We start from the raw sequence: 12,729 nt of genomic DNA, 5'->3' as shown, positions 1-12,729 counted from the left end.
TATGGATAATAATAATATGATTAGGAGTGTTTTTCTTAACAAAGTTACTTATAAACAAATTTTAACTAAAAATATGTATTATATTTGTCTGAATTTATTATTTAAGAAAACTAAAATTTATACGTCTTGGGATTCGAACGTGTGTTCTCATTCTTACGGAGTCTAACTTCTTATTTATTACATATAATTGTATCATAAGCTGATAGCGACATTTGACAATAACTTAAAAAGAAGCAACTTAGCAACATTCTTATGAATTTCTGATGTTATGTGTGGAAATGTTATTTTCATGGCTTTCATTTTTGTTGGGATTTGGTCTTCAATCACATTCTTAATCTCAGTCACTAAGAACAATAGGGCAATTGACTTTTGTGTATGTCAGTATTGTTAGCTCTATTTTAGCTTTATTGCAAAGGTCGTGGACTCTTATTCTTCATCATACTTTGCAAGAGGAATGCTTCTGCAGACTTTATTGCTTAGTTGGGTTCTTCCTTTATGAGTGGCTTGTGTGTCTTCCTTAACCCTCATTTGGGCTTCTGGCATGTTATTTTTGTTGTTTGTTGATTATGCGAGAGTGCTAACTTTTTGGAGTTGTTTTTTTTTCTCCTTCTTATAAAAAAACTATTACAATGAGAGCGAAAAAAGAAAATTGGAAACAAAGTGAATTTATATGACATTTTTTTTTTGAAAGAATCATGATATAACAATCATTACCCAAACATTTTTTTTACAAACACAAATTAGTTTATACTTCTTTATAAAGTTTTCAAAAAATAATATTTTTTTAAGACAGTTAAAATTATTCGTTTAATCTTAAAGACACCATAGATCTATATTGTTTATTTTTTCACAATTTAAATTAAATAGATAAGTAAGATAAGGTTCTAATGTTTTTAATTTTTATAAAATTTCAGAGATTAAATGGAATTAAATCATTGTTAATTAAATATTGTTTTTAACTTTTATTTAATTTTAGTGATAAAATAGAAATTTTACTGTATTTTATTATAAATAATTAAATAGGGATATAATAATTTTATAAAATAATTAATTTCATGTTGAATTTAATCCAATTTCATGTTGTTATTTCTTGGATAACTGACACTATTTCTAGCTGAATTTTGTTCCTAATTATCTACCACTATACAAAGTTTAAGATAGCATTAATTATACTTTACCAATTGTACCATTCATTTATTGGTGGTAGGAAAATTGACAAGTTAGAATTAATAAGAGAAATAAAGGGTATAATAGGAAGTTATATTGTAGTTTTAATAAAACAAGAACATTAATTGCTATTTCATAATACTTGTGCAACAACATTAAAGTGTAAGTTATATATGAACGGAAGGAGTAACTAACTACAATTTAAAACTCAAACACAAGGTTTTTTTTATCACTTCCATGCTTAAACTTTTAGGCTTAAATAAATTTTTGGTCTCACTCATACAACCTATTTTTCAATTTGGGCATTGTAATTCCCAAAGCCAAGTTCATGCCTTCGTGAGAATCTAAAAAAGAAACAATATTTAAATGAAACAGTTCTAGTGTAATATGAAATCTTCCAATTTACAAAGCACCAGTTCTTGAAGCCCTGCTTTGCAAAGTGGTGGTGCTTAGAGAAGGAGAAAAAGATTATATCTTTTTTATCGACAGGTTCTGCCTATACAACTTGATGAGAAAACAAAAGATAAACTTGCCCTTTCTCATACTCACTTTCATGAACAAGGCTATAACATACAAAAGAAAAAGCATTCTCCACAAGCTTCTTAATTCTAAATGACTAAAAGTGTTTCTTGTGTTGAAGGAACTGGCTCTCCAGTCTCCAAGAATAACAACTGATTAAGGGTGATAGCTCTATTAAAACTTATTAAAGTAAGAAGCAAAAATTGTTCAAGAAAAACTAGTCACTCATAGGTCAGCTGCAAGCGAAGTACACCATTTGGAAGAAGAAGAAAAATAATAGAAAATAAAAAAGGAAACATAATGAAAGGTCTTAGGGGGGCTTTTAAGGTCTCTTGTGGGCTGTTGGTAGTTCTTTGGGCGGTTGTGTATAGGCTTTTAGGGGTCTTTCTCTTTCGCTCTTTTGGGCTAGTTGCTTTTTATTCTAATTCGATGTTGGTTCTTGGTCTTGTTGCTTTTTCACCCCTTATGAGGAGGGTGTACATCTACGTCTATTTTATCATCCTTATATCAATGTCTATTTCATCATCCTTATATCAATACAATTTCTATTTGCGAAAAAAAAAATTAAAGAAGAAAACAAAACCTTCAAAAAAGAAGTAAAGAAAAGAAAAATTCTAGAATCTTTTGAGGAAGTCCCGACAGCATCACATCCATTATTTGCCGAAAAGGAAATACCAAAAATAAAAATAAACTATAAAGGTTGAAAAATGGTTTCCCAAACAATAAATTGTAGTCTAGATGAGAAATGAGTTATACTAAAAAAAGTGATCATTGTACGCCCAATTTTATTGTTTTCTTGCTTATTTTCATTAGAGGGATTCTATATCCTATCAACAACCCATGCAAAGCGCTCTTAGTGCAACTAGTTTGAATTACATGTAACTTCCATAATAAAATGAAAGTTACATTCATGTTAACCTCTCCATTCAAGAAAAGTTAAAAAGAGGAATTTTTTTTTGTAATAATGCAAGAATACATAGATCTATAGCACAAACCATATACATTGATTCAAATGAAGTCACATTAAGTAACACCGTAAATGTACATCACAAACACACCAATGTGCTCCAAAATGTTTAGGAACAACTTTGCTATAGTTCTTATGTTTCTCCTCTTTCCTATCTTGAGTGTGTGATCAGGCAAAAAGGTCATGCCATTAGAGTTGTCCAAAGCTAGCTTGAATTATTGACGTCTCACCGATTCATCTATGAAAAAGATCTACCCCACGTTTCCATTAATGGCCCATCTCCTTACTAGAGAACTCGTTGCTAGTACCAAATTCTTGACTTGACATTATTGCCTTTCTGAACTTCATCATATCAGCATTGTATTGCATTGTATCATAGTCTGAGCTATGACCAGATGAAGAGGTGAAATTGCTGCTATGCCCAGGAGTCTTCATCATTGTCTCCTTCAAGTCTTCTAGTGAGACATCTCCTTCCAATGCTCTTACTATCTGGACATACATAACGAAGCCACACTTTAAAATCTAATAACTCATATCACTATAATTTTTCAAAATGAACATGTAGGTCCCTTAAAATTAAACTAGGATTTCTCAGGTAGAAATTTCCATGGAAGTCCAAATGAAATGTCAGCACACACACACACACATGAACTTGGTAATGTGAAATTGACCAACTTGGTATTTTTTTCTCTAGGCAAGTGAATCATATATGTATACCTGGCTCATTTTTGCACGCTTTTTGGCAGAATGACGAATGCTCGAAGCAGCGCAAGCTACCATTCTTGCCATTTCTTGAGCATTGTAGTTGCCCTCCAAAAATGGATCCACCAACTCTCCAAAGTTTCCATCCTCCTCCAGCACACGATTCAAGAGTGGTCGAGCCTACTCAGTACACAGTTTCAGAATGGTTTTCAGAGAAGCATAAGTTATAGGACAAGAAATGCACTTGAAAACCAAATTACTTTTTTGTGACTATATTCACTCTAAACAACATTATATTTGAAATCTACATTTTTTTTTTTTGCAAATGAGAAAAATATAGAATTGTTAATACTGACCCAGTCCACCAAGCTTTCATCCATTTCATTTGTCAAATCCAAAGGTCGCTTCCCGGTTATGAGTTCCAATAGCATGACTCCAAATGAGAAAACATCAGACTTCTCTGATAATTTTCCACTTGATGCATATTCTGGGGCTAGGTATCTGTTTTAACATGGAAAGTGTAAGAAGGATAAGACCCTCTTGAATAAGGATGCTATCAATGTTAAGATAAGAGGGGGAACATAAGAGTTAAGTGTAGGTAAACTATTATTTTGATTAGCATCACATGTATTCATCTGAAGAAATCCACTTTATTAATCATTTTATAGCTATGTCACTTTCTTTGTTATAGTTGCTGCAAATATTTAGAGCCAAGGCTGGAGAATTACCCAAAAGTTCCCATGACACGAGTTGAGACATGTGTATTAGTATCAGTCGTCAATTTTGCCAATCCAAAATCAGCTACCTGATTAATAAAAATCATCATCATAATCAGTCTTCAACAATAAAAAATTGGAAATGCTGAGTGTAAGCCATAACGCAGTACAAATGTATGAAACAATAAATTTCATGAAAAAATGGGAAACCTTAGCTTCGAAGCTATTATCAATGAGGACATTAGAAGCTTTGATATCACGATGGATTATGCGAGGACTACCTGAATTAATTTATAAATAAAGCAAATATTAGAAAGATAGTGAAAACGAAGAACTCAAAAGGATAATATGTAAGAAGGATCAGAATCTTACAATCTTCATGAAGGTAGGCGAGCCCTTTTGCGGATCCTAGCGCAATTCTCATTCTAGTTGGCCAATCCATAGTAGGCACACCCTTTCCTGTGATTATCAAGTACATAAGCTATATTCAATCACTACCCGACAATTAGGCAATAAATGGTATATCAAAAGAAGATCAAGAGTACATACCATGAAGGTGGTGTTCTAAAGTATCGTTAGGCACAAATTCATACACCAACATTCTCTGGCCACCAGAAATACAGTATCCGACAAGCGATACAAGATGACGATGATGAACGCGGCTAATGATGTCAATCTCAGCTTGGAACTCACGTTCACCTTGCCCACTACCTGATTTTAAACTCTTAACAGCAACTTCCTTTCCATTAGGTAATATCCCCTTGTGGACATAACCAAATCCACCTTGTCCTATGATGTTCTCATTAGCAAATCCTCTAGTGGCTGCTGCCAATTCCTCCAAGGTGAAGGTACCCCCACTGAGTGAAAGAGAAAGACCCGGAGAGGGAGGAGGTAGAGAGGATGATCCCATTCCCATTCCCATTCCCATCCCCATTCCATTTGAGTAATTGTTCATTTCGCCACTATTCATTAGAGGATGTGGTGCACCCCAAGAACCACTAGGAGGACCCATTCCATTACCTGAATTTTGTACCCTCACAACATGTTCCCCAGAATGTGGACCTGGACCTGTTTGCCAATTAGGGTGGGGGTGTTGCCCGTTGTTGTAATAGTTACTTCCTGTGAATTAACCATGAATCACTCATTTAAGTTGCTTGAACTAAAATTAAAAGAGTCATGTTAAGAAAATCTAAAATTGTTTAAATCGATCTTATAATGTGAAGAGAAAAATCTTGCTATGGAGTACCAAATTAGTTTAAGAATCAATGTTCATTCTTCAAGGTTTTCCAAAACAATCATTCTAAACATGATATAAGCATAAGACCAATTTTTCTAACTTAGTATATTCTACTATGCAAGTATTAAGTTCATACTAGTAATTATCCTCAGCAATCCATATATAAGTAAACAATTAAAATAACACAAGAGCCAGCATTGAAATTATTACCTTTTGCAAGGGAAGGATCTCCATAATAGTAATTTTGATTTCTCTTCTTCTTCTTCTTACAGCAAAGAAAACAAATAATCACCAAGAGAAGAATAATGAACCCTCCTCCAACTGCACCTCCAATTATTGCCTTGGTGTCGATGTCCTTGCCTTGATTTGATAACGATTTGTGTGACCCGGAAGGTGGTGTTGGAGATTGATTTAGCACTGAAGGAGTGGAATGAGAAGAAGATGATGAGTTATCTGGGGTGGAATTATCAGGGGTTGAATTATCAGGAGTGGAATTATCAGGGGTTGAATTATCAGGGGTGGAATTATCAGGCGTGGAGTTATCAGGAACCGAGTTATTTGGGGTGGAATTATCAGGTGTGGAATTGTCAGGTGTGGAGTTATCAGGTGAAGAGTTATGAGGGGAAGACATGTTTCTGTAAGTGTTCCGGCCTTAGAGCTTCCTGGATTACCGTTGAACTCAACGTCAATCCACGTTTGAATCAACCTGTGGCTAAATATTACTTCTCCGTTGATGCGTTGGGATGTGTTTTCCCAACGCAAATGGAAAAGCAAATAGGTTGGATAATCTCCACTATGCCGAAAACACTGTCTTTCCCTTGGCTCCTCTTCTCGCAATGGTTGAGAACCCTGACAAAAAGAGATTTGTAAATTAAAGAATGACACAAAATCTAAATTCTAGAAAAGTGATCATGTTTGTAGGAAAAACATGAATATTGTGGCACTTTTTGAATGTTACTATTAAGAAATTTGGTTTGCTATCTTCATTTTGGGGTTTAAATGTCTTATTCGTTTTGTTTTATTCAACAAAATTTCCAGGAGAAATAGTGAAGATAAAAGTTACCTGGATGGAGACCTGAAAGGGTTCTCAAAGGAAAGAAAAGGAGGAGACGCTTGCATGACAATTAAGGTATAGTGAAAATGCAATCGTTCCCGTTTCCCCCTCAATGATCTCCTACAAATGAGGACCTTTGTATCTCTACCATTTCTCTTTGCCACCTATTTGCTTAGCTTAGGTTTTACCATTTTCTGGCTGGTGTTTATTTGAACATCAAATTCCATCCATACTTTGCTTATTTGGTCCATAGATGATCCAACACTTACAAATATTAACCTGAAATAGCTAACTAACCCGCTCCATAAGAAAAGGAAAAAAATTAATAATTAGAGCTTATAAAAAAAGTTTAACAATAACAATGCAACAAATTTGAAATTTGAAACCAACGGATATTAACTTAGTTTATAAGAACGTACCATTTTATCTTATAAGACCGTGCGTTTGATTCATGCTGTTAATTTAAGAGTTGTATTAGTAGACAATTTTGAAGTACCTCAGTATGACATGTGATGATGATTCAAGTGAACCCACTTTAAATGGATTGATAATATTTTCACAGACCAAATTAAAGAGTGGATTTAACGGTTACATTATATAAATTACTTTTATTTATATTTTATTATGTGTTTTTTGGAATTGGAACTTGTGCTCGAAGTATTTATAGTCTCCACCGTCTTAAACTCCCACAACCATCGAACCAGATTAAAGCTCCATCACACCGTCATGAAGTCCGTACAACCAAACCATTATATCGTTCATGCAAGGAGGGGCATAACCAAGCCATACATTATCTAAATTTGCTAAGGAAAAATTAGATAACCCATGAGCAGGAGCGCTAGCTTCCCTACCCACATGAACAGAGGAAATAAATGAAAGTGACAAGCTAAAACTCTAATATATTGCAGCACAACCACACATAAGAATAATTTGGCCTGCTATGATTAATTCCATCAATCACATTTTTGTTGTAATATTAAGTATGAGTAAGTCTCATATTGGAAGATAAGTATAACTTTGAGCAGTTTATAAGTGAGAGGATCCATACACCCGATGCCTTAAGGTTTTGAGTGAAAGATGTGGTATACAACTCACTTGTGGTTTGCTCTTTCCAACAGTGGAATTAGAGTGATCAGGCGGCGAGTCCTGTTGATCAGCCCAACGACGATGCAAGCATTTGGAGGCTTCTGCTTCCGTTTGAGATGGACTGACAGGGAGAGATTGTTTTGATATCAAGTGTGAGTAAGTCTCACATTGGAAGATAAGTATAACTTTGAGTAGTTTATAAATAAGAGGACTCATACACCTGATGCCTTAAGGTTTTGAGTGAAAGATGCGGTGTCCAACTCACTTGTTGTTTGCTTTTTAGCCAAATGTGGATGACCCCGTAGTTCAAATCATTTTCTTTAGCCGAATGTGGATGACCCACGTAGTTTAAATCATTTCCTTTAATTTGACCCAATTGCTTTGTTGTCTAACTCGACAATCATAGCGGAAATGACATTCTGTTGCGAACTCAACTTAACCACAATAGCTACAACATATTCAACACCAAGTTTAACCTCTATAGCTCTCGTAGAATCAGCAACTACTCCACCATAATGATCCTGAATCACCACCCCATTACCACCTCCGAAACATCAACATTCAATTTTAGAATCATAGCTGGAGGGACATGTCACTGTTTCGTATAAAGAGTCGCTAAAAAATAGATTTGTCATTAGTCACTACTCCAAAATATATATAATTACCATGATTTTAATAACGTAACTTTTATATTTTGGAAGGATTAAAAATAAATGAAATTTTAATAAGGATTAAAATTCAAATATATTCAATACAGATATTTCTTAAAAAAAATCATAGTATATGTAAACTTATGGCAACACGAGGCTCACGAGTCTCCTTCTAGGCTCCCACCGAATCAACAATGGCATGCATGTTGGAACTCACCTCAGCTAGCTGAGGTAAAACGCTCGCTCAAGATGTCGCGTGTCGCTCACGCGAGCTTTCATCCTAAGAGTGGCAAGTTAATTCGTACCCTAATTGGTCCAAAAAGAGAATGGAAAAGAAAACCCAACGGCATGAACTCTAATGCTGATCTCACCGTCCAATAAAAAATCAAAAAGTAATTAGAACCACGTGGCAAGACGTTAAACGCGGTTGTATCATATTCATCCATGATGAGAACTACCAATGCTTATTGAGGAGATAATAAAAGCATTAAAATTCCATCAATTTGTTAGATAAAAACAATGTGATCCACAGATCTAGGGGCCCATTGGAACATTTGACTAAATATTACAATGGGAGCAAAGCAAGATTTCATTTCCAAATTGCTGTCATCAAGCTCAATAAATATTTAAGATAAAAACTAGAAGAATTCCACGTAACAATGACAACAATTTTATGGGAACTAGCCACGTCATTACAACAGGCACCCAATTTGATTGATCGGAATCATCATTTTCATAAGAGCTATATCTACATGTGTTGTTTTACAAGCTTTTTCCTTTTTTCTCCCTCCAAAAAAAGTGCTCCCAATAAACAATTAGAGATTTGGAGGAAAACATTTTGAAAGGTTGGTTTTCCCACCTCTTCTTCTTTCCCTCCCTCCCTCCAGAACCAGCCATGTTCCTTTACAAGCCAATATCACATGATTGAGCGGTAAACCTCTGATAACTGCCATTTGAATATTTAATAGAACAACAACGGCTATATGTCAAAGGCAAGGCAACAACGAGGGAAAAACACTAACCACTTTTTGAACTTCAACATATTTCCACCCAACAACATACAATTCTTTTTTTCCTAATATGTCCTCTGTCCAAGAGAGCTAAATCCCTAACAACTATCCATTGTTCTATCTAACACTGAGGTTTTAAGGTTTCTCTGCTTCCAGTACTTGGAAGCCATCAACAACAGAACACGAAAATCAGATAAATTATAACCCAGGGTCAATGATGCTTCTTTGACGGCTTTGAGAATGCTACCACGTCTTCATCATCTTCATCTTCTTCTTCACTGTCATCAGCATCATCATCCCTCTTCCTTTTCGGGTGTGAAGAGGTAGCAGCAGCAGGCAGCACCTGGACATCATCATCGTCGTCGTCAACTTCCTCTTCCTCCTCCTCTTCACCATTCTCATTTACATCATCCACGTCAGCAACATCAGCAGTATTCAGAGCCTCAGACTGCGCAACCGGCTGAACAAGATATCCGCCACCATAGTCATCCTCCTGCAATTCCAGTAAAAATTCCATAGTTCAGTTAACAAGCTAAGCTGACATAGAATCAAGAACAATTTAAAAAAAGGACAAGAAACTAAAGCAGACAGTAAAAAAATATTTTATTCTAATTAAATACAATACAGTAATAGGATATAACCCAAGCATTATTATATTTCTACTACCCTAATCAAATAACAATTGATAGACTGGTTTAGTTCTGGTAGAGCAAATAAAAATCGCATGCTTCATTACAGTTTAAGATTCAGAAAAACTAAAATAGGAACACTCTTTATCCAGATCATAACAAAAACAAAATATAAGTACAAAGAAACACCAAAACTATGTTATCTTAGTTGCAAAACTTCAGAAATATCAGCAGAACAGAAGCAGTATACGGAAACACTAGAATCACAGAAAAAAAGTCAATTAAGCAAATAATACAAGTATGTGACCTTGCACATAAATCCTAAACACAGGAAAAGGACAACAAGTATGTTACTTTCATAAGTCCCCTTCCTACTATGTTAATTGTTACGAACCAAAACAAAAGTGAAAAACCATGCAGTCCGAGGCATAAAAACAAAAGAAAAATAATTAGAAGAAAATAATTCTGTAGCAACCTAATTGTTGCAAATCAGGATGGCAAATATTTGTTAATGGAAAAGACAGTCAAAAACTATACTAAGCACAAGATGGCACCTCCAACACAAAACATAGGAAATTCCACCATGTAAAATATAAGAATTATACAGAACCACAAACTCTGAAACTTTCTACTAGTCAAAATAGCAAACCAAGTAATTAATTTCAAAACTGCAATATCAGCTAAAACTGCTCCCCTGACCACAAAGCAATTCAATTAAAATCTTAATTCCTGCATTGAGAACATAGTTGGGACTCATGCAAAAATGAAAACCAAAGAAGAAGCGATTAGTAAACACTAAAAACAACATTTGAACCAGAAGCCGGTAATACAAATATGCAAATCACAGAAGATCAAATTAAACGCACACTTAAAAATATATACTGTTCATCAGTTGTGGCAGTGACAAGTGTCAGAACTAGCATATTATAAATCAATAGCAATTAGTACAGGACATTAAATATCACCAATAGAATCCTGACTAAAGTGAAAGAGGAACAAACTCTACTTTTTCAAGCACAAAACTGGCAAAAGTAAACCTAGCTCAAATCCTAAGCACAGCAAGAATAATCACATAACGCAAGGAAAAATAAACCAAACAGACCAAAGCTCAAATCTAGTTGACAAACATCATCCAACATAATCATATTAACATCAAGATCACTCAAAAGATCCACCTCCTTTTCAGCAATCTGACAGCAACAAAAACAATTACCAAAATAATGAGTGTTAAATCACAAGACATAACTAAAAAATAACTAAACAATCATGCATGCATGCAACAAAACAAAAATTAAAGTAGGTAAGAAGGGTTATCTCACTTCATCATCATCTTCAAACTCTCCATCGTCTTCCTCTATCCCCATCTCATCTTCTCCAGTCTCCCCGATGTCATCATCGTCCCCATCTTCCTCCCCCTGCTCATGACCATCAATCTCGCCCTCAGTGCTAGTCAACCTCCCAGTACTCTCCGGCTCAGCGAAATCCCCTTCATCATTATCCACCTCTTCCTCCTCATCATCCTCGTCATCGTCATCCTCATCAAACTCAACACCGTCCTCATCATCGTCGTCACTATCCACAATCTCATGAACTTCAACAACGTCATCATCATCATCGTCCTCATCGTCGCCACCCTCCTCATCAATCTCCTCCCCGGAATCATCCTCATCATCCTCCTCCTCCACATCATCGCCCCCAGCAGGGGCAACACGGAACCCGTTCTCCACATGGTTCGACCCGCCGTTCACCCTACCCCTCGAGGTCTCCACCTCCTCCTCATCGGCATCGCTCTCCTCATCATCATCAGCATCCACAACACCATCAGCCCCTTCAACATGCCCATTCTTCACCCCAAACCCACGATCCTCCTCGCCATCAATCTCCCCACTCCCCGGATCATCCTCCTCCTCCCCCTCCTCCTCCTCCTCTTCCTCCTCCTCCTCATCATCCGACTCCGGCCTCTCATTCCCATCCGCATCCATCTTATCCAGAAACCTCAGCGACTTAATCAACCCGAAAACCCTAGATCGATAATCCTTCACCCTAGTCACCGGACACTCATACAGATCCAGCGACACCAACCTCACCTCCGCCAACGGCGCAAGATCCTCAATAAACTGAATCCGATTATTCGACAAATCAAGATCCCGCAGCGAGTCCAGCCCCGCCTGCACCAGAAACTCCAACCCGCCGGCGATGCGGTTGTCAGAGAGGTTCAGCTTCTGCAAACTCCTCAGCCTCGGGAACTGCTCCAACGACGAAACGCCGACGTTTGCTATCGACAGATGCTGAAGATTCTCGAACCTCTCTAGAAGGCTCGGTGGTGGTAACCGCCCCTGAACACACTTAACGGCGCCGTCTAGGGTTAGCGTCCGCGTCGAAGCATCATCCTTCTCGCCTTCTAACGCCGTTTCAACGGCCCTCTCCCAGATCTCATCCATCAAATACGAAACTCTGTATCTCATACAAAATCGCAGCAACCACACAGTACACACCACGCGCGCGCTTTAACAATCAAAAAACATACATAGCTTGAAAATTTTCAGTCACAGAGCGCGTGGTGCTATGAAATTGGGAAATTGAAATTGAAATTGAAAACCCAGTTTCAATGGTTTCTCTCTCTCTCTCTCTAGACTCTGTTATATAAATTTTCTCTCTCTTCTCTCTACTGGTTAATGGAGGCGAATTGATAAACCCTCTCTCTCTCTCTCTCTCGTTTCTGGGTCTGGTTCTGACCTAGGGTTCAGGTGGGGTGAGTCTTTGTGGTTCGGGGAGTTTTGTCTTGTTGTGGTGTGAGCCGTTGGATTTGGAGCGAGGAGGATCGATGACGTGGAGGGATGGAGGGCTGGGATTGGAGGTTTCTGTGTTTGTTTTCGAGAAGGGTGTAGCGGGGATCTGACGGGTCATGTTCGAGCACGTCACTGATTATGTAAATATCGGAAAAGGCGTGATTTTGTATCTCTCTTCTGTGATTTTACCGAATTGCCATGCT

The 12,729-nt window shown here is 36.8% G+C and overlaps 2 protein-coding genes across 2 annotated transcripts; both read right to left on the bottom strand.

Moving 5' to 3' along the window:
- Positions 1-2,622: 2,622 nt before the first annotated feature.
- LOC130715572 (putative proline-rich receptor-like protein kinase PERK6) lies at positions 2,623-6,525 on the bottom strand. The gene is made up of 9 exons (XM_057565688.1): positions 6,372-6,525; positions 5,519-6,157; positions 4,621-5,190; positions 4,444-4,530; positions 4,282-4,352; positions 4,084-4,160; positions 3,712-3,856; positions 3,371-3,535; positions 2,623-3,142 (listed from the first exon to the last, which is right to left on the bottom strand). Exons 2-9 carry the CDS (start codon positions 5,937-5,939, stop codon positions 2,921-2,923), a joined length of 1,758 nt encoding a protein of 585 aa, XP_057421671.1. The 5' UTR covers positions 5,940-6,157; positions 6,372-6,525; the 3' UTR covers positions 2,623-2,920.
- A 2,511-nt stretch (positions 6,526-9,036) lies between these two features.
- LOC130710621 (acidic leucine-rich nuclear phosphoprotein 32-related protein) lies at positions 9,037-12,476 on the bottom strand. The gene is made up of 2 exons (XM_057559950.1): positions 11,057-12,476; positions 9,037-9,601 (listed from the first exon to the last, which is right to left on the bottom strand). The coding sequence occupies exons 1-2, from the start codon at positions 12,200-12,202 to the stop codon at positions 9,320-9,322; spliced, it is 1,428 nt and encodes a 475-aa protein (XP_057415933.1). The 5' UTR covers positions 12,203-12,476; the 3' UTR covers positions 9,037-9,319.
- Between the last annotated feature and the right edge of the window lie 253 nt (positions 12,477-12,729).

Source organism: Lotus japonicus, chromosome 4, assembly GCF_012489685.1.
Source record: "Lotus japonicus ecotype B-129 chromosome 4, LjGifu_v1.2".
Lineage (NCBI taxonomy): Eukaryota > Viridiplantae > Streptophyta > Magnoliopsida > Fabales > Fabaceae > Lotus > Lotus japonicus.
The sequence above is the reverse complement of the archived record's forward strand: the minus strand, read 5'-3'. Positions and strand labels throughout refer to the sequence as shown.

Excerpts from the sequence above, each read along its gene's own strand:
- LOC130715572 (XM_057565688.1), bottom strand. The coding sequence starts at position 5,939 with ATGTCTTCCCCTCATAACTCTTCACCTGATAACTCCACACCTGACAAT. Across the intron at positions 5,191-5,518 it reads AGATCCTTCCCTTGCAAAAG|GAAGTAACTATTACAACAAC; the intron begins GTAATAATTTCA and ends GTTAATTCACAG. Across the intron at positions 3,536-3,711 it reads ATGAAAGCTTGGTGGACTGG|GCTCGACCACTCTTGAATCG; the intron begins GTCAGTATTAAC and ends TGTACTGAGTAG.
- LOC130710621 (XM_057559950.1), bottom strand. The coding sequence starts at position 12,202 with ATGAGATACAGAGTTTCGTATTTGATGGATGAGATCTGGGAGAGGGCC. Across the intron at positions 9,602-11,056 it reads AGTTTGAAGATGATGATGAA|GAGGATGACTATGGTGGCGG; the intron begins GTGAGATAACCC and ends CTGGAATTGCAG.